The sequence below is a fragment of the Nomascus leucogenys genome, chromosome 4 (genome assembly GCF_006542625.1).
Source record: "Nomascus leucogenys isolate Asia chromosome 4, Asia_NLE_v1, whole genome shotgun sequence".
NCBI classification, from domain to species: domain Eukaryota; kingdom Metazoa; phylum Chordata; class Mammalia; order Primates; family Hylobatidae; genus Nomascus; species Nomascus leucogenys.
In genome coordinates this window covers 101,537,724-101,565,183 of record NC_044384.1, presented here as the reverse complement: position 1 = coordinate 101,565,183, position 27,460 = coordinate 101,537,724, and the positions used below count along the sequence as shown (strand labels likewise).

Here is a 27,460-nt window from a genome sequence, read left to right as displayed (position 1 = left end):
TAGTTACTTATTAGATGAGGATGATTGGTAAATACCTAATTTTCTTTATAATCTGGCCACCCTTTTATTTGTTGAAAATTAAACTACTCGGCCAGGCGTGGTGGCTCACGCCTGTAATCCCAGCACTTTGGGAGGCCAAGGCGGGTGGATCACGAGGTCAGGAGATCGAGACCATCCTGGCTAACACGGTGAAGCCCCACCTCTACTAAAAAAAAAATATATAAAAAATTAGCCTGGAGAGGTGGTGGGCGCCTGTGGTCCCAGCTACTCGGGAGGCTGAGGGAGGAGAATGGCGTGAACCTGGGAGGCGGAGCTTGCAGTGAGCCGAGATCGCGCCACTGCACTCCAGCCTGGGCGACAGAGCGAGACTCCATCTCAAAAAAAAGAAAAAAAAAAAAAATTACCCATTTGAAACCTCAGAAAAGCTTGTTAAAAAGGATGGCTCATTCAGACTGGCCAATTAGAGTCTTAGTGTACTTGGCACTGCCTGATTTCCAGCAGCATCTCTGGTCCTCACCCTTCCTTCCAGCCACACCCTACTTCCCACATCCTGGACTTTGGACATGTCCATTGCTCTACTGTTGTGCCTTTTTCTCCTTGGAGATGCCTGTATATAAAGCCCGATCTATCGGGCAGAGCTTCTTCGTTATCCTCTTCTAAGGCACTGTATTCATGACTTTTGTGTAGCACCTTTACTGTAGCTATCAACCAACACACGTCTCATCTCTACCACTAGATCTCTGAAAATAGGCCTCTGTGTGAACTAGTCACCTCTGTGTCCCCAACCCTTGAACACAGTATGTTACTCAGCCAGTGCTCTTGGTAAAAATGAATGTGAGGTTTTAAAACAGCATTGTGCCAGTATTTGTTTTCTTAGAGTAATCAAAGTAATATTCTGACTAATGTTTAGTTGAATTTTGGATAAAGCTCAAAATAAGCATTGGATTCCCATAGCTTTGGGTTTCTAAACTCTGGAAGTAATGAATGTGACAAATGTGAGACAGGATATTAGAGTTAATAGTGGGTAATCATACCATTATTTGTGATCCACTGCACATCTGCTACACTGTACATGTTAGATGCTACAGTGATACAGAGCTATGGATCTTGCCTCAAAAAAGCTTATGGATGAGTAGCTAAGGTCAGCAGATAATGGTGACAATGCAGAATAGAAAGGGGTCAGAGGCCAAATATGGTAACTCATGCCTGTAATCCCAGCACTTTGGGAGGCCAAGGTGGAAAGACTGCTTGAGCCCAAGAGTTCGAGTCCAATCTGGACAACATGGTAAGACGCATCTCTCCAAAAAAAAAAAAAAAAAAAAAAAAAAGCCAGGCTTAGTGGTACTTGTCTGTGGTCCCAGTTACTTGGGAGACTGAGGCAGGAAGATCACTTGAGCCCAGGAGGTCAAGGGTACAGTGAGTTGTGTTCACGCCACTGCACTCCAGCCTGAGCGACAGAGCAAGACCCTGTCTCAAAAAAAGAGAGTCATGTTGGAAAAGGTCCTATTGAAAGAGGTCTGCCTAAGAGCTCTTGAAGGTTATTTAAGGGAACTTGTTACTAGTGGAGGGTAAGGAATCTTCTATTTTTATTTTTGTGAGACAGGCCTTATTCTGTCACATAGGCTGAAGTGCAGTGGCGTGATTGTGGCTGACAGCAGCCTCCAACTTTTGGGCTCAGGCAATCCACCAGCCTCAGCCTCCCAAGTAGCTGGGATTACAGGCATGTGTCACCACTCTGAGCTAATTTTTTTTTAATCGGTTTTTTTTGTTTTTTTTTTTTTTTGTAGAGACAAGGTCTCTCTTTGTTGCCTAGACTGGTCTTGAACTCTTGTCTTCAATCAGTCCTCCCACCTGGGTCTCCCAAAGTGTTAGGATTATAGGCGTGGAAAACTAAGGGAATGGTGTGGTAGATGGGCCCTTCAGGCGGAGGGGTATCACATGAGCAGGGAATAGAAAGGTACTGAATCTAGATAAGACCTAGCAATCAGCTTGATTTGGCTGGAGTCAGAGGCTTTTGGCAGGAGAGGGATGAGTGGCAAAGTGCTATTGTGGCTAGGGGCTAGAGTTTTCAAAAGCCTAGCTAAGCCTGAAAGAATATTACTGAGGGTTGGCCAGGTGCGATTGCTCACACCTGTAATCCCAGCACTTTGGGAGGCCGAGGCGGACGGATCACAAGGTCAGGAGATCGAGACCATCCTGGCTAGCACGGTGAAACCCTGTCTACTAAAACTACAAAAAAATTAGCCGGCCGTGGTGGCGAGCACCTGTAGTCCCAGCTGCTCGGGAGGCTGAGGCAGGAGAATGGCGTGAACCCAGGAGGCAGAGCTTCCAGTGAGCCGAGATCGTGCCACTGCACTCCAGCCTGGGCGACAGAGCAAGACTCTGTCTCAAAAAAAAAAAGAAACTGCTACAAGTATTGATTTGAGTGTTGGAAATTACTTAGTGAGTGGTTGAATTCACAGTTGTGATATCTGAGGATAAAGAGGATTGGCTGTGTGTAGTCTTGCAGCCGTTGCACCTAATTATGGAAAGTAGAGGCCAGTGAGAATCTTGTTTCCACAAATTTCACCCTGTTTTTTTTTCATGGTAGTATTCATGCCTGATATTATTGTTAAAGAGACTAGTATATTTTTGTGGTCTTTTGGAAAAAGGAGTTGGTCTGACATTGGAACAAGCCTACCAGCCAGAATACTTTATTCTAGCCCCAGTTAATGTTTGATTTATTAGGAGCCTAAGAATGTGATGAACTTTGAAAATTTTTACCACTAATTTAACTGTATGTAAAGTATGATCCATTAAAAATGTTTACCTGGCCTGGCGTGGTGGCTCATGCCTGTAATCCCAGCACTTTGGGAGGCCAAGGTGGGTGGATTACCTTAGCCCAGGAGTTGGAGACCAGCCTGGGCAACATGGTGAAACCCCTCTCTACTAAAATACAAAAAATTAGCTGGGTGTGGTGGATCGCGCCTGTAGTCCCAGCTACTCTCGAGGCTGAGGCAGAATTGCTTGAACCCAGGAGGTGGAGGTTGCAGTGAGCCAAGATCACACCACTGATCACTGTTGCTTTCCAGCCTGGGCAGCAGAGTGAGACTCCATCTCAAAAAAAAAAAAAAAAATGTTTATCGTCAGGCTCTTCATTTTTTGGCTGTTGATTTTTTTCCTTATTTTGAGAGTAGGCCTCAAAGAGCAGGAAGGCTATTCTTGATTAGATGTACTTCAGGGGACAGTGACACATCCACTGCCTCTTTTAAACCTCGAGTCCTTATTTTTATTTTTTTATTTTTTTAAAGATAGGGTCGCACTTTGTCACCCAGGCTGGAGTGCAGTGGTGCAGTAGCCCATTGTAAGCTCGAACTCCTGGGCTTAAACAGTCCTTCCACCTCAGCCTCCCAGGTAACTAGGACTACAGGTGTATACCATCATGCTTGGGTAATTTTTATTTTACTTTATTTTAATTTTTTTTGAGACAGAGTCTCACTCTGTTGCCCAGGCTGGAGTGCAGTGGCACGATCTCGGCTCACTGCAACTTCTGCCTCCTGGGTTCAAGCGATTCTCTTGCCTCAGCCTCCCAAGTAGCTAGGACTACAGGCACGTGCCACCACGCCTGGCTGAATTTTTGTATTTTTAGTAGAGACGAGGTTTCACTGTGTTAGCCAGGATGGTCTCTATCTCTTGACCTCGTGATCCACCTGCCTTGGCCCCCCAGAGTGCTGGGATTACAGGCGTGAGCCACCGCGCGAGGCCTAATTTTTAAAATTTTTGTATAGAGATGGGGTCTTGGCCGGGCGCAGTGGCTCACGCTTGTAATCCCAGCACTTTTGGAGGCCGATGCGGGCGGATCACGAGGTCAGGAGATCGAGACCATGGTGAAACCCCGTCTCTACTAAAAATACAAAAAATTAGCCGGGCGTGGTGGCGGGCGCCTGTAGTCCCAGCTACTCGGAGAGGCTGAGGCAGGAGAATGGCTTGAACCCGGGAGGCGGAGCTTGCAGTGAGCCGAGATTGCGCCACTGCACTCCAGCCTGGGCCACAGAGCGAGACTCCGTCTCAAAAAAAAAAAAAAAAAGAGATGGGGTCTTACTGTGTTCCCCAGGCTGGTCTCAAACTCCTGTCCTCAAGCACTCATCTTGCCTCATCTTCCCAAAGTGCTAGGATTATAGGCATGAGCCACTGTACTATCTTGTAGAACAAAGGACAGGGAGATTAGACTAAAGGATGGAGGCCTGAGACATCATACCACAAGCAAGGATGTGTATCATAACAGAAATTAATTGTGGCCAGGCTTGGTGGCTCACTCCTGTAATCCTAGCACTTTGGGAGGCCAAGGTGGCTGGATCACTTGAGCCCAGGAGTTCCAGACCAGCCTGGGCAACGTGACAAAACTCTATCTCTACAAAAAATACAAAAATTAACCAGGTGTGGTGTGCATTTGTAGTCTCAGCTACTTAGGAGGCTGAGGTGGAAGGATCACTTGAGTCCAGGAAGGCAGAGGTTGCAGTGAGCTGAGATCACACCAGTGCACTTCAGCCTGGATGTCAGAGCTAGGCCCTGTCTTGGAAAAAAAAAAAAAAAAAAAGGAAAAATTAATTACACCTGAGGGAAATTCCCATGCAACATTTAATGAATGCCTTCAGTGCTGTTATAATGCATTAATTTCTATGAGAAATGTTCTCTCTTTTTTGTGCCTTTTAGGAAAATTGTATTTTGGTGATAGAAGATAAAAACTTGGCTAATTAGGCCAGGCATGGTGGTTCATGCCGTAATCCCAGCACTTTGGGAGGCTGGCAGATCACTTGAGGCCAGGAGTTCGAGACCAGCCTGGCTAACACAGTGAAACCCCATCTCTACTAAAAATACAAAAATTAGCTGAGCGTGGTGGTGGGCGCCTGTAATCCCAGCTACCTGGGAGGCTGAGACAGAAGAATCGCTTGAACCCAGGAGGTGGAGGTTGCAGTGAGCTGAGATCATGCCACTGCACTCCAGCCTGGGCAACAGAGTGAGTGAGAGACAGAGACTCCATCTACAAAAAAAAAAAAAACTTGGCTAATTAAACAGTTGATGTAATTCCTATTCCATGTAGAATAGTGTGTGGCAAAAGCTTTAACTGTAAATATGTAAAACCCTGTGCAGATTCGAGAAATGATGGAGTCCTTCGAAGGCCCTCAGCCTGCGGATGTGAGGCTGATGAAGAGGAAAACAGGTGAGAGCTTGCTTAGTTCCTGACATTATCATTCTCTTCCCCATTCCCACCTCAGTCCCTAAAGAACATCCTGATTCCCCCATTCTTCAAGCACATGAATTCAGAATGAAAGGTTTGCCATGGCTAAGGAATGTGACTCTTTGAAAACCATGTTAGCATCTGAGGAACTTTTTTAAACTTTGTTTTAGGGACTTTTTTTTCCTTAGGTAAGTAATGATTTATAAACTCCTTTTTTTTTTTGACTATAGTCGGTTGCATGGTTACTTTAAGCGTGGAATCAAATGGAGTGGCATTTAGTTCAGGCGGCTTGTTCCTTGCCATGGCAAAGTATCAAGAAGATCCCCAAGTCAAGTCACATTTGTAAAGCTGCTTCCCAATTGGCTTTGTCACGCAGTGTTGAAGCAGTGGGAGAGAGATTCACCTGTTATAAAGGAACTGACTAACACAAGTATCCCGTCTATATCTGAATGCTGTCTCTAGGTGTAAGCCGTGGTTTCGCCTTCGTGGAGTTTTATCACTTGCAAGATGCTACCAGCTGGATGGAAGCCAATCAGGTTGCTTCACTCACCAAGTCTAGATATTCATGAAAATGGAACAAGTCTGTACAATTAAAAAAAAAGGTTGAAGGAGTGGTTTGTTCCAAAGGAGTGACTTTAAAAAAACAAAAAAGCTTTGTATATATTAAAATTGATGTTACTAGAATAAGTACAGTACCAAGGACTTCATTGTAGAATTTGTTCTGCCTTTAAACATGGCTACCTACCTGGCAGGGCTTTGTTAACTACTGAATACCTGTCTGGTAATCGCTAAAACATCTTAATGTTTCCCTTTTTTCTACTTTGTTATATTCCTATTATGTCCATTGAGAGTAAGCTTAGTATATCAAACTCTCCATTTGACAGTGAAGAGAACATAGTGAAAGTCTGTGGCAGGCATTTTTATAAGTAATTCCTTATTTCTGCCTGAAGACCACAAAGCCTCCTGGAGGCATAACTGCTCAGACGGGTCTTCAGGGAATATTTAAGGACTTAGTGGAATTTATGAACAATAAGTCTGATGAGATTAGCCTGGGAGTGGTATCCTGCTGCTGTCTAATCTAATTAGAGTGGCATTAACATTCTAATCTCCCTGAGAATGCCTTTTATAGTCTGTTCAAAGCAAGTCATTGATGGTTCTTCGAGGTAGTGTTAACTGAAGTGTTCTTCAGTTTGTCAAGATAATGTTCAGTGCTTGGCACTTAAATAACATTTTTTGCAAGAACTCCAAGGCACATTATTGAATGCCTTTAACCAAGTGCATTCTGGGAAGTTTGCTTGACTCATTGTCTTGCTTTTCTGCAGCATTCTGTGATTTGAGTCATCTATGAATCCGTGAATAAAAGTTACATTCTTTGATTGGTAATATTGCCATTTATAACAAGACTCACTAATGAGGGTATCACTTTGATTGACTGATTTGTTAAAGTTTTTAAGCCTCTCATTTTCCTAACCCAGAAATCACAGCCTGATTTTATTAAAAGTAGAGCTTCTTTCATTTCATACCATAGATACCATCCTAGTAAATCCAGAACATATACAAGGTTCATGTGAGTCTGCTTTCTTGACATGATAGCATTGTTTGATGCAGTGGATATGTCAGGATGACTAACCTAGGAGTTTAAAACTCCTAAGAAACTAAAACCTGTAAGACATTTAAAAGCCTTCACAATTTTAATGTATACAAAGCTATGTTACTGTGTAACACATTACTGTTCAAATTCACTCCAGAAATAAAAGGCCAGTAGGATTAGGGACTCACTGGTAGTTTGGAGTCTCCCAGCACACATCCCTCCTAGTGGGATGATCTATTGACACATCTCTCAGCTTTTTTATTTTTGCTTCTGTATATCACAGTGAGTGGATGGCCCTTCAGCTTTTTCTCTCCTGGCCAGACATGCAGTCTTGTCTTTAGATATCGCAGAGACAAAATTCACAGCATGTCTTTAATCTTCCAGGATTTGCAAGAACCAAATTGCTCAACAGTATGTATGTTTAGAGGGGTTAGACTCCTTCTTAAAATCTGGATATCTAACCACCTACTTAAATCTGTTCTTATAGTGTCAAACCACCCCTACCCTCGATCCCCCCACCCCCAAGAAAAAGAAAAGATGCTCCTGTTAAATGAAGGCTCTTTAGGGGTAGGTGCTAGGTATACTCTTGGCTAGATTGATTCAGCTCAGAATTTTGACCTTTTAAAGTTAAGTCCTTGTAGTCATATGGTTGACTTGAAGGATGAGGTGGTGTGTGCATTTATGAGCTTCTCCTACCCCCCTGAAGAAACTTCATTGGCCTCCTGGTTACTCACCTTGAAGAGAGTACCATCCATTTTAGTGAAAAACACATCTGTCACCTAGGACATGACGTGGTTGCAGTTGACAGGAAAAAAAATCTCAGTTGTTTTAGAGTTGGTGGCATTCAGAATAGTCCCTCCTGAGAAAGAATTGTAACCAGATTCCCTTTAAAAATGAGTTCCCCTCCCTTTCCCCCCAAAGGACACATCCTGAAGCAGAAGGTGGGGTGGGGGGGAAGGAGAAATGTAAAAGGCTTTTACTTTGCATAAGGATGGGGGACTGGGGAAAAAGGTGAAGCGAAGCCCAAGGACACCATGCTAAGGGCAAAAGTAGGAGACAATCTCAGAACTGAGAGAATTGTGTCTTCTGCTTTTTGAAGTAGACTGTTACACTCAGGCAGCCTGTCAATGCTGAATGTTAGGACTTCTGTCTCCGCTGGAGACACGGCCTGGTGCAAGTCAGCGTTTAGTGTTTGACAGCTTTCTCAGCACGCCCTGACTCCGTTTACCTTTACTCCGCATCCCATTCTCTTACTGCCTATCTGAAGGATTGGATGGGCAGAGTATAGGTGGCGGTGGTTGGTCCTCCCCGTATGTTGTCCATTTAATTCCAGAGCACTGATTTTTCCGAAGTGTGCTCTGCCCTGGGAAAATGGACACATGTTCCTCACAATGGGAATAACTAATTACTTCTTTTCTTACAGAAAAAGTTGGTGATTCAAGGAAAGCACATTGCAATGCATTATAGCAATCCCAGACCTAAGTTTGAAGATTGGCTTTGTAACAAGGTAAGCATATGTTCTTCCCAAATATACAAAACTCCTTTAGGATATTGCTGTTTTTTCTGTTTATTTGACTGTCCAAACAAGGAAATGATTACTCAATTACCAGTAATATTCATGGTTTGTAACTTTCCTTGGGTCCTCCTACACTGGTATTAGATGATAGAACTAGAGGTTTCATTTATTAAGATGCACGTTCTGCCGGGCGTGGTGGCTCAGGCCTGTAATCCTAGCACTTTGGGAGGCCAAGGCGGGTGGATAGCTTGAGGCCAGGAGTTAGAGACCAGCCTGGCCAACATGGTGAAACCCCGTCTCTACTAAAAATACAAAAATTAGCCAGGCATCATGGTGCCCGCCTGTAATCCCAGCTACTTGGAGGTTGAGGCAGGAGAATCTCTTGAACATGGGAGGCAGAGGTTGCAATGAGCCCAGATCGCGCCACTGCACTCTAGCCTGGGTGACAGAGTGAGACTCTGTCTCAAAAAACAAAAAAGGACAACAAAAAAGATGCAGGTTCTAAGCCTAGTGATTAAGATTTTAGGTATGTTTCACGTTACTGTTTATTGAATTCTAGAGCTCTCAGTTTTTGGCGTAGTCTTTTGACTGTATTAACCAAAATAGTTGAGAACCCTGCTAAAGTTATATAAGGTTTACCATTTTGAACTTGAATGTCGACATTGATATTTCGAGAGTGCTCAAACTGTCCGCTGTCCAGTAGGGGACTAGATAGTGGTTAGTTTACCTTGTGTTTGTGTGTGTAGGATGGGATGTATAGTGCTCTGTTGATAACAAGGAATAACTTCACCAGTGGCTTGCTGTAGAGTTTTCAAATTAACTGAACCCTTTCCTCGGCTTGATAATAATGGGATTCTTCTTCAACATACAGCAAAGTTTGTTTTTCTTGGGAGATTTTAACAGTGTTACATTCTGAATTTTTTCGGTTATGTCCCCATGTCTCAGCTACACGAGACTTTCTGCTTTTCTGTTAGTTACTGGGACCTACCCATGGCCCCACTGTTATTGTTACTAGAAAGCCTGGCCTAATGTGAGAAATAATTACAGATAAAACTTTTTTTTTCAGTGCTGCCTTAACAATTTCAGGAAAAGACTAAAATGCTTCCGATGTGGAGCAGACAAGTTTGGTAAGACTGGATTCAGCTGTTTGCAATATGCATTAAAACCTACTAACTGGGGCAGGGAGCGGTGGCTCACTGTAATCCCACCACTTTGCAAGGCCAAGGTGGGAAGGTCACTTGAGGACAGGAGTTCAATACCAGCCTGGCAAGAGATAGCAAGACCCTGCCTCTACAAAAAAAGAAATTTTAAATTATCAGGGTGTGGTGGTACACACCTGTAGTCCTAGCTACCCAGGAGGTTTAGGTGAGAGGATTGCTTGAGTCCAGGAGTTGAAGGCTGCAGTGAGCTATGGTCATACCACTGCACTCCAGCCTGGGCAACAAACAAGATCCTGCTTCTCAAAAAAAAAACAAAACAAAAATCTGACAAATAGGGTTGTTAACCGTGAGCCTGAGGAAAAGTATAGATTTTAGTGTACTTAAACAACTTGTCTGTTTTCTTTAAATCTTTTCCCTTAGGTTAGGTAATGCTGCTCATGATTGTGAGAGCACAGAAAGTTCTTTTGTTTTCTAGAATTAAGTCTGCTCACCTGGTTTGCATTCTGCATCTGCCTTTCTTTAGTGCAGGGTAGTGTCAGTCCCACTGTGGCCCAAAGTTTGCATTCTGCGTTAACCATGTCACAATTAATGAGGTTTTACTATAGGCACAAGTGCTTAAAAAAGAAAAAAACGATTGTTTTGTGTGGTTAAAATAAAAACTGTGGGGATTTTAATGTATTTCTTTGGTGAAAATACATTAGTTGTTTGTCTCTAATTGGATCACTTTCCCTTCTAGACTCTGAACAGGAAGTGCCTCCTGGAACCACAGAGTCGGTTCAGTCTGTGGATTACTACTGTGATAGTAAGTTCATACATGATCTTTTGGTCTTCATGTTAAAAATCGACCTCAGTTGTCAGGAGATGGAGACCATCCTGGCTAACATGGTGAAACCCTGTCTCTACTAAAAATACAAAAAATTAGCCGGGTGTGGTGGCGGGCACCTGTAATCCCAGCTACTCGGGAGGCTGAGGCAAGAGAATGGCATGAACCCGGGAGGTGGAGCTTATAGTGAGCCGAGATTGCGCCACTGCGCTCCAGCCTGGGCGACAGAGCGAGACTCCGTCTCAAAAAAAAAAAAAAAAAAAAAAAAAATTGACCTCAGCTGGAAATTTCTGTTCTCCTACCCTTTTTTAAGGAGCAGCAGCAGCTTCGGGTTGTCCCTTAAAAGACTGGATTTTTAAAATCTTCTCCAAGTCAGGGTAGAAAATACACTAGGAATGTCCCAAATGGATTTGTTTGTACTTGACCCTGTTTTGGAAAACATTGGTACATTGGTGGTGGGAATGCATGTGTATGTCATTTGTCTCATTTACCCCTAGCAATCATTCTTCGGAACATAGCTCCGCACACTGTGGTGGATTCCATCATGACAGCACTGTCTCCTTACGCGTCTTTAGCAGTCAATAACATCCGCCTCATAAAAGACAAACAGACCCAGCAGAACAGAGGCTTCGCATTTGTGCAGCTGTCTTCTGCAATGGTGAGGTTCTCATCAATTCTTTCCTTTTTAAAAGAAAACAGCTTTAAGAGGCAAATGTGGTTCATCCAGTTTTGAAACTGTGTGAGGCTCCTGAAGCCCAAGATGCAAGGCTCCCTAATGACAGTTTTTGCACTGTGAAATTACAGGCCTGATGACTTCAGTAAGTAGTAAAAATAATGTGTATACCTCTAGGCAACTGGCAGAATTTTTTGAGCCACAGTTTAGTCCTTTGTACTTGTTTTTTGTTGTTGTTCTGTTTTGGGATGGAGTCTCACTGTCGCCCAGGCTGGAGTGCAGTGGCACCATCTTGGATCACTGAAACCTCTGCCTCCAGGGTTCAAGCGATTCTCCTGCCTCAGCCTCCTGAGTAACGGATTACAGGTGCCCGCCACCACGCCCAGCTAATTTTTTTTTTTTTTTTTTGAGAGGGAGTCTCGCTCTGTCACCCAGGCTGGATGGAGTGCAGTGGCATGATCTCAGCTCACTGCAAGCTCCACCTCCCCAGGGTTCACGCCATTCTCCCGCCTCAGCCTCCAGAGTATCTGGGATTACAGGTGCTCACCACCATGCCCGGCTAATTTTTTGTATTTTTAGTAGAGCCGGGGTTTCACCGTGTTAGCCAGGATGATCTCGATCTCCTGACCTCGTGATCCGCCCACCTCAGCCTCCCAAAGTGCTGGGATTACAGGCGTGAGTCACCGCGCCCGGCCACGCCCAGCTAATTTTTGTATTTTTAGTAGAGATGGGTTTTTGCCATGTTGGCCAGGCTGGTCTCGAACTCCTGACTTCAAGTGATCTGCTCACCTCAGCCTCCCAAGTGTTAGATGTACTTTGTTTTTGATTGGTTTAGCATTTGCTCTTTTGGTAATACTGGAAACCTTCACATCTTAGAGGAAAGAGAGGTATTCCTTTCTTGAGGTTTCATATCTGCAAACACAATAAGGAATTAATTGCCTTTTTTTTTTTTTCTTTAGTAGAAAACTACTTTGAATGGGGTAGATGGTAGGGAGAGATTTTTAATTACATTACACATTTTTTTTCTTCACATTCTCCTTCAGGATGCTTCTCAGCTGCTTCAGATATTACAGAGTCTCCATCCTCCTTTGAAAATTGATGGCAAAACTATTGGGGTTGATTTTGCAAAAAGTGCCAGAAAGTGAGTGGCTTCATTGTCCTTATTTCAAACTACTGCATCTGCACATTTGTACAGCGTGCTAACTGAACGCCAAGCCTGTACCCCAAGTATGTTGAGACACTGTGATCCTCCCTGATTGCCAAGGCCAGGAGGGACACGTTTGTCTTCTTTTAGTGATTATTCCCTACTGTCCTGTATAACCAGTTGATGAAGTTGCCTGAAATGGTTTCAGATCAGGAGAAAGGCAAGTATGGCAGATGGGTTGAGAACACATGCTTTGCAAACTGCAGCAGTATAGTGCTAACCCATCCAGAAATAACCTGTTCCTTCCAGAACAGCGTGCTAATAATTTCATGTATATAGTGCTTAACTCTAACATGGTAAATTTCCCTTTTTTTTAGTATCATTGCACATCCAAAAAACTCTTTATTAGATGGCAGGTTACAAGGTATAGCAATTATACTACAGGGCCACTTGCTTACTGAGGAATTTCCCCATGAAGAGCCCTCCCGCTATGAAATGTGGCCTTGCTGGCATTTGAGAACTGACAAAGGGTGGAGTGAATCAGTTGGTGGTATTGGGGCACTAATTGTGGGAATACTGAGATAGAATCACATGATTGGATCTTTGTGGTTTCAGAGACTTGGTCCTCTCAGATGGTAACCGCGTCAGCGCCTTCTCTGTAGCTAGTACAGCTATTGCTGCTGCTCAGTGGTCATCCACCCAGGTAAGATCGAGCATCTTTTTGCTCAAGGTAGTGTGGTGGTGGTGCCCAGATTCACAGACATGACCTCTCCTGTGGTATTCGCAATACGAGCTCTTTTTTTGTTTTGTTTTGTTTTGTTTTTGAGATGGAGTGTCACTCTGGTCACCCGGGCTGGAGTGCAGTGGTGCGATCTTGGCTCACCGCAAGCTCCACCTTCTGGGTTCAAGCAATTCTTCTGTCTCAGCCTCTTGAGTAGCTGGGATTACAGGCACCTGCCACCATGCCCGGCTAATTTTTGTATTTTAGTAGAGATGGGATTTCACCACGTTGGCCAAGCTGGTCTTGAACTCCTGACCTCAGGTGATCCACCCACCTCAGCCTCCCAGAGTGCTGGGATTACAGCCGTGAGCCACCGCGCCCAGCATCACGAGCTCATTTTTAGGGACTTCTTCTGAATTTTTTTCCTTAATGCCCACTAAGTTTGTCTTTGTCTCATTTTGATGTTTTGTAGTCTCAAAGTGGTGAAGGAGGCAGTGTTGACTACAATTATCTGCAGCCAGGTCAAGATGGCTATGCCCAATATGCTCAGGTAGGTAGATTTTAGCAGCATCCACCTTATAGTCTTTCAGAGTGTGTCTGAGAATAGCAACTTTAATTGTGGACTTTTCTTCAGTATTCACAGGATTATCAGCAGTTTTATCAACAACAAGCTGGAGGATTGGAATCTGATGCATCATCTGCATCAGGTAGTAAACTTCATCTCCCTTTTACCTTTTGTTTAAACACTTACGGTTGAAGAAATATGATTAAATGTCCTAACTGGACCAAAAGCTACAAGTCCATTTCTCTGTAAGATTGTAGGGGACATGGCCGGGCACGATGGCTCACGCCTGTAATCCCAGCACTTTGAGAGACCAAGGCAGGTGGATCACGAGGTCAGGAGTTCAAGACCAGCCTGGCCAACATGGTGAAACCCCATCTCAGCTAAAACTACAGAAATTAGCCAGATGCAGTGGCAGGCACCTGTAATCCCAGCTACTCAGGAGGCTGAGGCAGGAGAATTGCTTGAACCCGAGCAGCAGAGATTGCAGTGAGCCGAGATAGCACCATTGCACTCCAGCCCGGGCAACAGTGAGATTCTGTCTCAGAAAGGAAAAAAAAAAAAAAAAAAAGAATGTAGGGGGCATATTCAGGGCTGTCATCATGTACCCAAGGTTCTGGGGAAGAATACGGTTATTTGTGTACACTGAGGTTTTTTTTTTTTTTTTGAGACGGAGTCTCGCTCTGTCGCCCAGGCTGGATGGTGTGCAGTGGCGCAATCTTGGCTCACTGCAAGCTCCGCATCCTGGGTTCATGCCATCCTCCTGCCTCAGCCTCCCGAGTAGCTGTGACTACAGGCACCCACCACTATGCCTGGCTAATTTTTGTATTTTTAGTAGAGACGGGGTTTCACTGTGTTAGCCAGGATGGTCTGGATCTCCTGACCTCGTGATCTGCCCGCCTCGGCCTCCCAAAGTGCTGGGATTACAGGCGTGAGCCACCGCACCCAGCCCTGCCCAGAGTTAATACAAGGTCTTAGAGACCATGTTGTGATGAGTTTAATTCTTGGAATTCAACTCTGTATTTCCCCTCTCTGTGTTAGGAGTTATGAGTGCCCATGTAAGTTCAGGTGAGCAGAGAGGATGTGGCCCTGGAGTCTGGTGCTCAGACATCAATCAGAAGAGCCACTCTAAGAAGCCTTGGCTTTAATTTTTGTTTCAGGCTTTTAAAAGCCTTGTGAGTTAAATCTTTCTCAACCCCAGAGCAAATACAGATCCTTTCTTCTCTTTCTTTTTTTTTTTTTTTTTTTTTTTTGAGACGGAGTCTCGCTCTGTTGCCCAGGCTGGAGTGCAGTGGCGTGATCTCGGCTCACTGCAAGCTCCGCCTCCCAGGTTCACACCATTCTCCTGCCTCATCCTCACAACTAGCTGGGACTACAGGTGCCCGCCACCACTCCTGGCTAATTTTTTGTATTTTTAGTAGAGACGGGGTTTCACCGTGTTAGCCAGGATGGTCTCAATCTCCTGACCTCGTGATCTGCTCGCCTCTTCCTTCCAAAGTGCTGGGATTACAGGCCTGAGCCACCGCGCCCGGCCTCTTCTCTTTTTCTTAGCCATGATACAGAATCCTTAACTTTGTATATCACATCTAGTAGAATTGTAAGAAAATGAAAATGTCACAGATTCCAGGGTACTTAGTGGGAATTAGCTTATGAAGAACTGACATATACAATGACAGAAGAAGGCTAGATTGGGCATTACAAATAAAGATGTTTGGGTTGGCGTTCAGTGCCTTGGCTTTCCCTAACACTTGTGTTTATCATCAGGCACAGCAGTGACCACCACCTCAGCGGCTGTAGTGTCCCAGAGTCCTCAGCTGTATAATCAAACCTCCAATCCACCTGGCTCTCCGGTAATCCTGTTGTCCTATATACAGAACTCGTGGCTGATGGGGAAATTTTGTTTTGCTATACAAGTATTACCCTTTCCTGTTATATGAGCCAGGATTGAGTAATACACACTTCAACTTTATTTCTTTCTGTTGTCTTAAAATATTAATTTTATGATATGTATGTGCATGTATATTTTATATATAAAATTTCAACTGTGTATTTATACTTTATGCATGCCTCAACTTGACCTTTAGAAAGTTGTCGCCAGGGCCGGGCGTGGTGGCTCACACCTGTAATCCCAGCACTTTGGGAGGCCGAGGCGGGTGGATCACGAGGTTAGGAGATCAAGACCATCCTGGCTAACACGGTGAAACCCCGTCTCTACTGAAAATACAAAAAAATTAGCCGGGCGTGGTGGCGGGCGCCTGTAGTCCCAGCTGCTCGGGAGGCTGAGGCAGGAGAATGGCGTGAACCTGGGAAGCAGAGCTTGCAGTGAACCAAGATGGTGCCACTGCACTCCAGCCTGGGCGACAGAGCGAAACTCCGTCTCAAAAAAAAAAAAAAAAAAAAGTAAATTGTCGCCGGGCGCAGTGGCTCACGCCTGTAATCCCAGCACTTTGGGAGGCCAAGGCGGGCGGATCACAGGGTCAGGAGTTCAAGACAAGCCTGGCCAACATGGTGAAACCCCGTCTCTACTAAAAATACAAAAATTAGCCGGGCGTGGTGGCACACGCCTGTAATCCCAGCTACTCGGGAGGCTGAGGCAGGAGAATTGCTTGAACCCCGGAGACGGAGGTTGCAGTGAGCCAAGATTGTGCCACTGCAGTCCAGTTTGGGCAACAGAGCAAGACTCCTCTTGAAAAAGAAAGCAAGAAAGTTGTCAACATGGGTTTTGCTGAGGGATTGCCTTAGATTATTGCTACAGTGTGTCTGTCAGGGGAGCCCTTCCTCCTGGATGATTGCAGTGATTTAGCTCTCTTAAAAGGCTTTACAGTTGAAATTATATTGAAGCTGCTGTTCTTTCCAGACTGAGGAAGCACAGCCTAGCACTAGCACAAGTACACAGGCCCCAGCCGCTTCCCCTACTGGTGTAGTTCCTGGTACCAAATATGGTAAGCCAAACCTCATGGGGCTGTTGACAGTTGGAAGGTCTTAGTTGTTGTCTTTGTTTAATGAGAGTTCTTCTCCCTTTGCGGGTGTCAGAGGGACACTTGGGGATGTGAGACAGAGAAGAAACATTAGGCCTGCTGCATCTCACTGGCTTAGAATTTGAAATAAAGCCATTTCTTACCTGGAATGACTGTATGCTGGATTTTGTTTTTGCAGCAGTACCTGACACGTCCACTTACCAGTATGATGAATCTTCAGGATATTACTATGATCCGACAACAGGGCTCTATTATGACCCCAACTCGCAAGTAAATGCGCTGCTTTCCTCCTCAATTTCACTAGAAGTAGTTTTGCTTAGTGCATTTATGAGGTATAAAATGAAATATTTCCTGCAAAAGAATATATGACTCAGATTAGTTTTAACTTCTTCAAAGCCACCAAAATGTAATTTTTATTTGGAGATTGTAAGTTTTAATTTTAGGGTTAAAAAATGTTTTGAGGTATAACATACACACAGAAAAATACACAAAACAGAAATGTGCAATTCTTTGAATGTTTACATGTCTATACATTTGTATATTACATGTGTATATACACCACCACTTATTCCCAGCCCACCTAATCCTCACGCCCATTGCTGGTCAGTAACCTATGTCTTCAATAACCACTATTTTGATTTCTGTTGCTATAGATTATTTTGTCAAGTTACAATTTATGGAAAGACGTAGCTAGAAATTTTAAATTGTACTTTTCTCATTATTTAACCTTTTAGAGTGTACAAATCAGTGGCTTTTAGTATATTCACAGTGTTGTGTAACTGTTACCACTGTCTAATCTCAGAACATTTTCATCACTCCAAGAAGAAACCCTGTACCTGTTAAACAGTCACTCCCCATTCTGTACTCTCCTCCGGTAACTACTAATCTACTCTCTGTCTCTATGGATTTGCCCTTTTTTTTTTTTTTTTTTTTTTTTTTTGTGGCACGATCTTGGCTCACTGCAGCCTCCACCTCCTGCGTTCAAGCGATGCTCCTGCCTCAGCCTCCTGAGTAGCTAGTAGCTGGGATTACAGGCGCCCACCACACCCAGCTAATTTTTGTAGTCGAGACATGGTTTCATCTTGTTTGCCAGGCTGGTCTTGAACTCCTGACCTTAAGTGATCCACCCGCCTCAGCCTCCAAAGTGCCAGGATTACAGGCATGAGCCACCGTGCCCAGCCCTCTATTCTTGACATTTCATATAAGTGGAGTCAGACAATAGATGACCTTTTGTGTCCAGCATCCTTTACTTTGCCTCCCTGTGTATTCTTGAGGGTAGAATTGAGCAGATGTATGGAGTGGTGTTTTATTTTTGGTGGCATATATAACTTTTAAAAGGGAAAAACAACTTTAACACCCCATAAATAACTCTATTTATGACCGGGAGCTGTATATCTAGAACAGTAAAATAAGTATTTTTAACAGGAACTTGGCATTGATAGGTTGTGGTTTCTGAGAGATTGAAGTGTGAAGCTGTGTGTGATGTGCCTAAGCAGGCCAAGCCTCTGCATGCCTCTTCCACTTCTCGTTTGTGAAGCCTGGCCATTTATTTCCCTGTCAGTTCATTTTTTGTTTTTTTTTTCCCTGTCAGTTCTCTTTGGTGGCCTTAGAAGTTGTGTCTGTAGGCTGGGCGCGGTGGCTCACGCCTGTAATCCCAGCACTTTGGGAGGCCAAGACAGGAGGATCACTAGGTCAGGAGATAGAGACCATCCTGGCTAACACAGTGAAACCCCGTCTCTACTAAAAAAAAAAAAAAAAAAAACCAAAAAAATTAGCCGGGCGTGGTAGCGAACGCCTGTAGTCCCAGCTACTCGGGAGGCTGAGGCAGGAGAATGGCGTGAACCCAGGAGGTGGAGCTTACAGTAAGCCAAGATTGTGCCACTGCACTCCAGCCTGGGCAACAGAGTGAGACTCCGTCTGAAAAAAAAAAAAAAAAAAAAAAAAGAAGTTGTGTCTGTTAGCCACGCCACCTTACCCAGAAGAGACAGACACTGTCTCCTGGGTCCCTGTTGAGCAGATAGAGTGAGCAACTGGAAAATAAATAAAGGAGAGGAGAGGATATGTGACACCTCTCCTCTGTTGCAATTCCTGCTGAGCTTGGGTCCCTTCACCAACACCTCCTTCCAGCTCTGAGCTAGTGTTTACACCCTGTGTGTGGTTGCCTGGTATCCAAAGGATTCTATGTGGATGGGCCCAATGATGAGCTGTTGTCATGGCAGATGTCTGAACTCCATGACACGCCCACCTGTTCTGGCTGCCTGGTTTATGTAAATAGTCTGTGGAACAGAGTGAGACAAATTGCTCTTTGGGTGCCCTCTAGGTAGGTCCAGGGATTAAATTAATGGGAACTAGACTTTTTAAATTTTTATTATCATTTTTTTTGAGACGGAGTCTTTGTTACCCAGACTGGAGTGCAGTGGCGCACGATCTTGGCTCACTGCCACCTCCTCCGTCTCCCAGGTTCAAGCAGTTCTCTTGCCTCAGCCTCCTGAGTAGCTGGGATTACAGGTGTGCCATCATGCCCAGCTAATTTTTGTATTTTTAGTAGAGATGAGTTATCACCATGTTGGCCAGGCTGGTCTTGAACTCCTGACCTTGGGTGGTCCGCCCACCACCACCTCCCAAAGTGCTAGGATTAGAGGCATGAGCCACTGCGCCCGGCTGGGAACTAAACTTTTTAAAGAATTCATATTCTATTTTTACTCTAGCAGTGTCACACCTCTTTGCTAGGTGGTTCATCATCTTTACTTATACCAAGGTGTGCCAAGGGTCCTTTCTGGGCAGGAAATATCACTAGTCCACAACATATTTTATCTTTTTTTTTGACAAAATATGTAATCGACTGACATAGCAGAAAGTCTGCATTAATTGTTTTTTGTTTGTTGTTTTCTAGTACTACTATAATTCCTTAACCCAGCAGTACCTTTACTGGGATGGGGAGAAAGAGACCTACGTGCCAGCTGCAGAGTCTAGCTCCCACCAGCAGACAGGCCTGCCTCCTGCAAAAGAGGGGAAAGAGAAGAAGGAGAAACCCAAGAGCAAAACAGCCCAGCAGGTTAGAACATGACCCATATTTCTCTCATTGAGGTATTGGGCTGAACTCTTGGTTTTGGGGTTGTAGCATTTATGTCAGTATTATTTGGATTCTTAAAAATTGGGCTCCACATTTTATTCATACTAAGTTCTCACAGCATTTTGCAATTTGTTATTGTTACCATATCTTGACTGTCAGTTAGCCTGTGTACTTAGAAAAAGAAGCCCTGGAAATCTCAAAGCTTTTCAAGCAGTATTTATGAATGACTTTGGTTATATGTGATAATATCTAATGGAAATATTTGTCGGTGGAAGTAAGAGTAAAAGGGGTTTGTTACGGGGCATATAGTTGAGATAAGATCCTTAATGGCTCATTCTCATGGCAGAGGGGACTAAATGTTTTTTTGTTGGTGTTGTTTGACATTAGATCGCCAAAGACATGGAACGCTGGGCTAAGAGTTTGAATAAGCAGAAAGAAAACTTTAAAAATAGCTTTCAGCCTGTCAATTCCTTGAGGGAAGAAGAAAGGAGAGAATCTGCTGCAGCAGACGCTGGCTTTGCTCTCTTTGAGAAGAAGGTAATAGCAGGAATGGCCAGTACGTCATGATGGGAACTTACCTAAAACTTGAGTCTCATGGCTTGTCCTCTGTTTCCCAGGGAGCCTTAGCTGAAAGGCAGCAGCTCATCCCAGAATTGGTGCGAAACGGAGATGAGGAGAATCCCCTCAAAGTAAGGGAGTACCACCAGTGTTTTAAAGACCCTATCTGTGGTTTGTGTCTCACTTTAAGGCTCAGCTGCATCTTGGCTAATGTGATTCCTACTTAAAACTGAATGTGATTGCTGTTGATGGGTATTGGAGCAGTGTCTGCACATAGATTCCATGTTCGGGGCTTTGTTTTCTGTGAGAGCAGATGAGATGGAGTGATGAAAGAAGCTTCAATTCCTAAGCTCAGTTAATTAAGTTTCATTGCATCTGTGAGTAGAGAGTTTTAATGGTCTGGAAAGAGAAAATTAAGACAAAAAAAAGCTTGTTTTACTAGATAGATACTGGTCTGGGTGGGCCATTATTCTGATATGTTGTATTTGGGATTTTTATGTGTGGTCAGTGGTTTGAAAAGTCACTCAGTCTAGGCAACATTGCAAGACTTCGTCTCTACTAAAAATTAGAAACAAATTAGTTGGGTGTGGTGGCATGCATCTGTACTCCTAGCTACTTGGGATGCTGAGGGAAGAGAATTGCTTGAGCCCAGGAGATCAAGGCTGCAGTGAGCCACTGCACTTTTTGGGGATCATACCATTGCACTCCATTGCACTCCAGCCTGGGCAGTGAGCAAGACCCTGTCTCATTTAAAAAAAAAAAAAAAAAAAAAAAGAGTCTTGGCGCTTTGGCTCACACCTGTAATCCCAGCACTTTGGGAGGCCAAGGCAGGCAGATCATTTGAGATCAGGAGTTCAAAATCAGCCTGACCAATATGGTGAAACCCCATCTCTACTAAAAATGCAAAAGATTAGCCAGGGGTGGTGGCAGGCACCTGTAATCCCAGCTACTTGGGAGGCTGAGACACTTGAATCACTTGAACCTGGGAGGCGGAGGTTGCAGTGAGCTGAGATTACGCCACTGCGCTCCAGCCTGGGCAACAGAGCAAGACTCCTTCTCAAAAGAAATAGAAAAAGGTAGTCACCCAGGAATCCATTTCTTAGGCTCCAAGAAGGTTGGTACCAGGAGGCTGTCAGGCCTAGCCGTCAAGGACCTGACTGTTCCACGCAGTTGACAAAATGTAATTCACTACTAAAGTTGACATACAGTAATGGGGATTTGTTAACATTTCGGATGAGGCATTACTTTATCCAGGCACATAGCCATCGCCATCTTCCTATTGTACATTTCCAGTGACCTGCCCTCCTTTTGTCCCCAGAGGGGTCTGGTTGCTGCTTACAGTGGTGACAGTGACAATGAAGAGGAGCTCGTGGAGAGACTTGAGAGTGAGGAAGAGAAGCTAGCTGACTGGAAGAAGATGGCCTGTCTGCTGTGCCGGCGCCAGTTCCCGAACAAAGATGCCCTAGTCAGGCACCAGCAACTCTCAGACCTTCACAAGGTGGCCATGCTTTTCTGAGCTGATCTGAGGGGGCGAGGGGAGACAGTGAGACAATTTGAGTGCCCTAACAGTCCTGACAGTTCCAAAAATACCTGCCATTAATGATGGCCTTACAGAAAGCTGTTCCCGATGACGGTGGAAGGAGTCTGGCAGCTCCACACACATCAGACTATAGTTTTTATGTGATTGTGTATTGTTTGGGCTTTGGCTCTTAAAGTACAGTAGATGTTACTAATGTTAGGATATTTCAAATTAAGATGGTCTGAGTCCTTACTGTGTCTTTCAAATCTTTTGTGTAGCAAAACATGGACATCTACCGACGATCCAGGCTGAGCGAGCAGGAGCTGGAAGCCTTGGAGCTAAGGGAGAGAGAGGTGAATGGGAAACTGCCACAGGGAAGAGGATATTGGGATAATCGCCTTTAGCTTTTATTTGTAGCATTTAGTTCCAGATCCCAGGGGTGGGGTAGAAGGATTTGTCATACCCTTGTCATCTGACCATTGTAGTTCATGTAGCCTAGACCCAGGCTCTGTGTGCTTCATGAGCCTCACATTGTCCCTTCTTCATAAGGGTGCACAAGGCAGAAGCACACTGCTGAGACTGCTCACAGGTCTTGAATGCCAGAGCTTGCTGCTTAAATACACTGGATTTTGTTACGGAGAGAGTGGTCTAGTTTGGCCTGGCCAGGGAAGCCTTCATGGGCAAAGAAGGGGGCTTCAAATTAATCCCAAAGGACAGCAGGACATGAGGTTATTGCAGGTGATATGAAAGGAAGGATGGGCAGGGCATGGCAAGCAGATCTGGGAACAAAGGCAAGAGAGAAGCCTGTGACACAATAATGGGCAAGCAGTTAGTGCTGGTGGTTGGGGCAGGTTAGCAGCCAGGTGGGCAGGGATTTAAATGCAAATACAGGCCTGTGGGTTAGAAATGAGCAAGTGGGTTAGAAATCTTCCACCCCGAGATAATTCTGAAGTGTTTGTAGCTAAGGCTTTTGCTTTTCTTCTCCCCACACCTTTCCCGTCCTACTATCTATGGTTCCACCTCCCCAGGGACTGCTGAACAGGTCTCTGGAAGCCTCCTTGATGTTGGAGGTATGCCTGTCCAAATGCTGAGGAGAACGGGCAATTCTGCCTTCCTCTTCACAAGCTGTACCCACTGCCCAGTGGGCTGGTTGAATAGCTTGACAGAGGGTGGCTAATTAAATAAAACTGCTTGTTGGAGACATAGTTCTGCCCCTGGTTCCACACAATTCATATCTACAAATTTAACATTTCAGATATGACTAGGTATGATGAGGGGAACAAGGGAATTTGGTATTTCAGAGCAGTCTAAAAAAAGCATTCTTCAGATTTAAAAATACTTGAGGGGATAGTTTTGAATAGGTGCATTAGACGGTTACAGGTTGAAGTCTGTGAACATTTCCAGCAGTGTTTTTTCTCCCATGTAGATGAAATACCGAGACCGAGCTGCAGAAAGACGGGAGAAGTACGGCATTCCAGAACCTCCAGAGCCCAAGCGCAAGAAGCAGTTTGATGCTGGCACTGTGTATGTGATGTGCACATTTTCCAGTTCGTAAGCTGGGGCCCTGGCTGTTTTAAGTAACTGTGTGTTTGCCACTGGCAGGAATTACGAGCAACCCACCAAAGATGGCATTGACCACAGTAACATTGGCAACAAGATGCTGCAGGCCATGGGCTGGCGGGAAGGCTCTGGCTTGGGACGAAAGTGTCAAGGCATTACGGCTCCCATTGAGGTAAGCAGTAGGGTCAGGCCTTGATGTTTGCCAGGCTTACAGGCTGGTTCCAGAGATGAGATCAGGGCACTCATAGAGCCTGGGAGCCAGGAGCAGCTTTACCTCAGCATGAAGGGGCAGATTACAGGCATGAGCTCATGCCTGTAATCCCAGCACTTTGGAAGGCCAAGGCGGGTGGATTGCCTGAGCCCAGGAGTTTGAGACCAGCCTGGGAAACATGGTGAAACCCCGTCTCTACTAAAATACAAAATATTAGTTGGGCATGGCAGCATGTGCCTGTAATCCCAGCTACTAAGGAGGCTGAGGCAGGAGAATTGCTTGAACCTGGCAGGAGGAGGTTGCAGTGAGCCGAGATCACACCACTGTACTCCAGCCTGGGCAACAGCGACTCTGTCTCAAAAAAAAAAAAAAAAAATTTAGTAGGGTTTTCACCCACGATAAGAAATCTTTAAATTGGGCCGGGCGCGGTGGCTCACGCTTGTAATCCCAGCACTTTGGGAGGCCGAGGTGGGCGGATCACGAGGTCAGGAGATCGAGACCACGGTGAAACCCCGTCTCTACTAAAAATACAAAAAAATTAGCCAGGCGTGGTGGCGGGCGCCAGTAGTCCCAGCTACTCGGAGAGGCTGAGGCAGGAGAATGGCGTGAACCCGGGAGGCGGAGTTTGCAGTGAGCCGAGATCGCACCACTGCACTCCAGCCTGGGTGATAGAGCAAGACTCCGTCTCAAAAAAAAAAAGAACAGAAATCTTTAAATTGATCAGAGCCCGCACTGAGGCATCATATCCCAGGATCAGAGGCCCCTACCCACTGGCCTTCTAGGCAGGAGCTCCACCTGTAATTGCCCCTGTTCTGTCCTGGGAGCACAGCTTAGGTCAGACTCTTGTAGACCATGTTCATCCTGTTTATGTGAGTTCTGCTGACATCGAGCTGTCCTGTGTAATCTGTGCCTGTAATTACCAGGCCTTTCCCATGCTTCAGAGGAGTACTTTGGGGCCCTTTCCTAGGCATGGATGCTTGCTGAGCAGGCATTGAGGGGTGGGTGATTTGCTTCATCTGCCTGTGTTCCGTAGCCCATTTTATTCCTCCAGTCCTTACACTTGCTCCTGATCTCTTCTGGAGAAATCCTTGTCTTCATATACAGTTTTCTTTCTTCTGTCTCCTGGTGGGTGGTCCTGCTGGGTAAGGAGTGGGCATGGTGAGAGGTGGAGCAGCCCATACCCTACCTGCCAGCTGACAGTCTCTGTGCTTTCCCAGGCTCAAGTTCGGCTAAAGGGAGCTGGCCTAGGAGCCAAAGGCAGCGCATATGGTTTGTCGGGCGCCGATTCCTACAAAGATGCTGTCCGGAAAGCCATGTTTGCCCGGTTCACTGAGATGGAGTGAGAGAGAGAGAGAGATGACAAGGAGCACAAGAAGTGGTCCATCTCCTGAATTCGCTCTTACCGCCTGTCTCTTTAAGGGCATGCCTTGTGCTGTTAATAGATCTTAGGGTGAACCACTTCATTCTTCAGGGTTCTCCCTCCCACCTTAAAGAAGTTCCCCTTATATGGGTTGTCTGGTGAATGGCCTTCCTTCCCGCCAGAGGGCTTGTGAACAGACCGGAGAGGACAGTGGGTTTTTTATACTCCAGTGTATATAGTGTAATGTAGCGTGTTTACATGTGTAGCCTATGTTGTGGTCCATCAGCCCCTCACATTCCTAGGGGTTTGAGATGCTGTAGGTGGTATGTGACACCAAAGCCACCTCTGTCATTTGTTGTGATGTCTTTTCTTGGCAAAAGCCTTGTGTATATTTGTATATTACACATTTGTACAGAATTTTGGAAGATTTTCAGTCTAGTTGCCAAATCTGGCTCCTTTACAAAAGAAATACCTTGAGAAATGGGTGTCCTGTGTCTCTTTATTCTTGGGTGGGTAGGTGGGTCAAGCATGTCTGAGCCAGTCAAGCCTGGTGATGAAATCAGTTTATTTCTTGCTCCCATCACCACGTTCTGATTGATTGAGTGATTGATTGATTGAGTGATTGATTGATTTTAAGGCAGGGTTGGCCAGGCATGGTGGCTCACGCCTGTAATCCCAGCACTTTGGGAGGCCGAGGGGGTGGATTGCCTGAGGTCAGGAGTTTGAGACCAGTCTGGCCAACATGGTGAAACCCCGTCTCTACCAAAAATACAAAAAAATTAGACGTGGTGGCGTGTGCCTGTAATCCCAGCTACTCGGGAGACTGCAGCCTCGACCTCCCGGGCTCACGCGATTCTCCCACTTTAGTGTTCCGAGTAGCTGGGACTACAAGCACACACCACCATGCAGGCTAATTTTTTAATTTTTTGCAGAGACGGGGCCTCACTCTGTTGCCCAGGCTGGTCTTGACATGTTCAGATTTTTAAGTTCAAGAGTTTAACATGTTTTAGCTGGGCGCACTGGCTCACTCCTGTAATCCCAGCACTTTGGGAGGCCGAGGCGGGCGGGTCACCTGACGTTGGGAGTTCGAGACCACCCTGACGAACACGGAGAAACCCTGTCTCTACTAAAAATACAAAATTAGCTGGGTGTGGTTGGCCTGTAATCCCAGCTGCTCAGGAGGCTGAGGCAGGAGAATTGCTTGAACTCAGGAGGCAGGGGTTGCCGTGAGCCAGAGGTGGCGCCATTGCACTCTAGCCTGGGCAACAAGAGCAAAACTCCTTTTCAAAAAAAAAAAAAAAGAGTTTAACACGTTTTAAAACTCTTTATGGAAATCATGGTAACTTAGTAGCTTTTCTGCTAAGACCAAAGTGACCATGAGCACTTGCGCCTCTCTAGTTTCCACAGACTTTATTCCACACATGCCGGAGTGTGGAGTTGTCACTGCTCTGCTCTGCAGGGCAGATCCTCCCTGCTTTTGGCGATGATACAGATGATACCTAGTCCACTGTCTGCTGCGATGGAGGAACTGAGGAGGTTATCTCCCCTTGGCAGCACTCCACTCACTCTGTCTTCTCAGCTGCTAAGGAGGTCCTGGGAGCATTGCAGAGTTTTCTGTTGTGAATGGGTATTTCCTCCTCAGCACTCTTCCACAGGGCAGAGAACATCATTTTGACCCAGAAGACCGTGCCTGACCAGGTCGGGAAGTATGCCTAGATCTCAGGCTGTTCTTGGGACCAGATGATGTGATGGGGTGCTCACATTGCCAATCTGGCCAAACTGAGTGCTTGAGCTCCACAGATTGGGCATGCAGTTAAGGTGGCCTTTTCTCTGCAGTTTGATTTTGAAGCTAGTCTTGCTTTTGTGGGTGGTCACGTTTTCCTCTTTTCGGGCAGGGCCTTAAGGAATAGAAAATGCTGAGGAGGTCCTCACCCTGGCCTGTAGGGTAGTGCCTTGGAGAAGCTGAGCCTAATCACAGCTCTGGCTAGGGAGAGGTGGAGGCAAATGCAGAAGCCCCAAGCCTGGGTTTCTGCAGAGTAAGGCTTGGGAACTTCACAAATGAGGGCCCAAGCGTCCAGAGCTGGGGTGGAGAGTGTGTCACAGATGTGGTCTACAAAAGTTGGATAAGAAACTGGCCTCACCTTCAGAGCCCTCATGGCATCAGGGGAGATGCTGGTGTTTCTCGCACCTGAGCAGCAGTCCTGAGTACCCTAATGAGACCCTTTTGACATCTGGCCCCTGAAAGCTCCTCCAGGTGAGCATACCCAGAATAGGATCTGGGAAGCTCTTAATTATATGCACCCAGCTCAGCAAAGGCTGGGTGGAAGCGTCTTCCCTAGGGGAGCCACGGCCAGGCATTAACAGGAGCCAGCCCTCTAGCAGCCTCAGATTGACTTCCCAGCACCCAGAAGGGCACCTGAACCTGTCCCACTTTGTTGGTACTTAGAGTTACCTGTCAAAGCTGCTCAAGGCTCTCACGAGTGCTGTGGACCACAGCATCTGTTGTCAACACCAGCGTGGCCTTTCCTATGAACATGAAGCTGAGGGTTCCTGTGAACGTGAGGGTCTGAGCCAGCTCCTCAGAGATGGAGGCTCCCTCCTCTAGCCTCACCTGTTACCAGCATACCTAGCCAGGTGACTGCAGCCTTCACCCTGCATCTAAATTGATGGCCCCAGTCCTTGAGGTTTGACAGGCTGTTATCTTGGGCCCAGGTATCCTGCAAGACCATATTTGGGTGATCTGTCTGGTTTGGAAGCGCTAGGATCCCAAGCATCCTCCTGACTGGCCCATCA

General features: G+C 45.5%; 1 protein-coding gene across 2 annotated transcripts in view; it reads left to right on the top strand.

The window, feature by feature from the left end:
• Positions 1–25,152, top strand: part of RBM5 (RNA binding motif protein 5) — a 31,315-nt gene extending 6,163 nt beyond the window's left edge. For both annotated transcript variants that reach the window (XM_003257089.1, XM_030811738.1), the window contains exons 5-25: positions 5,131–5,200; positions 5,681–5,754; positions 8,233–8,316; positions 9,392–9,452; positions 10,222–10,287; positions 10,806–10,966; positions 12,025–12,122; positions 12,741–12,828; positions 13,319–13,396; positions 13,481–13,553; positions 15,173–15,258; positions 16,266–16,350; positions 16,565–16,656; positions 19,280–19,441; positions 19,847–19,996; positions 20,077–20,148; positions 21,336–21,515; positions 21,815–21,889; positions 22,963–23,060; positions 23,139–23,268; positions 24,525–25,152. In XM_003257089.1, coding sequence (XP_003257137.1) covers positions 5,131–5,200; positions 5,681–5,754; positions 8,233–8,316; positions 9,392–9,452; positions 10,222–10,287; positions 10,806–10,966; positions 12,025–12,122; positions 12,741–12,828; positions 13,319–13,396; positions 13,481–13,553; positions 15,173–15,258; positions 16,266–16,350; positions 16,565–16,656; positions 19,280–19,441; positions 19,847–19,996; positions 20,077–20,148; positions 21,336–21,515; positions 21,815–21,889; positions 22,963–23,060; positions 23,139–23,268; positions 24,525–24,650 — 2,109 coding nt within the window. In that variant the 3' untranslated portion in view covers positions 24,651–25,152. The remainder of the gene's footprint in view (positions 1–5,130; positions 5,201–5,680; positions 5,755–8,232; positions 8,317–9,391; positions 9,453–10,221; positions 10,288–10,805; positions 10,967–12,024; positions 12,123–12,740; positions 12,829–13,318; positions 13,397–13,480; positions 13,554–15,172; positions 15,259–16,265; positions 16,351–16,564; positions 16,657–19,279; positions 19,442–19,846; positions 19,997–20,076; positions 20,149–21,335; positions 21,516–21,814; positions 21,890–22,962; positions 23,061–23,138; positions 23,269–24,524) is intronic.
• The last annotated feature ends 2,308 nt before the right edge of the window (positions 25,153–27,460 follow it).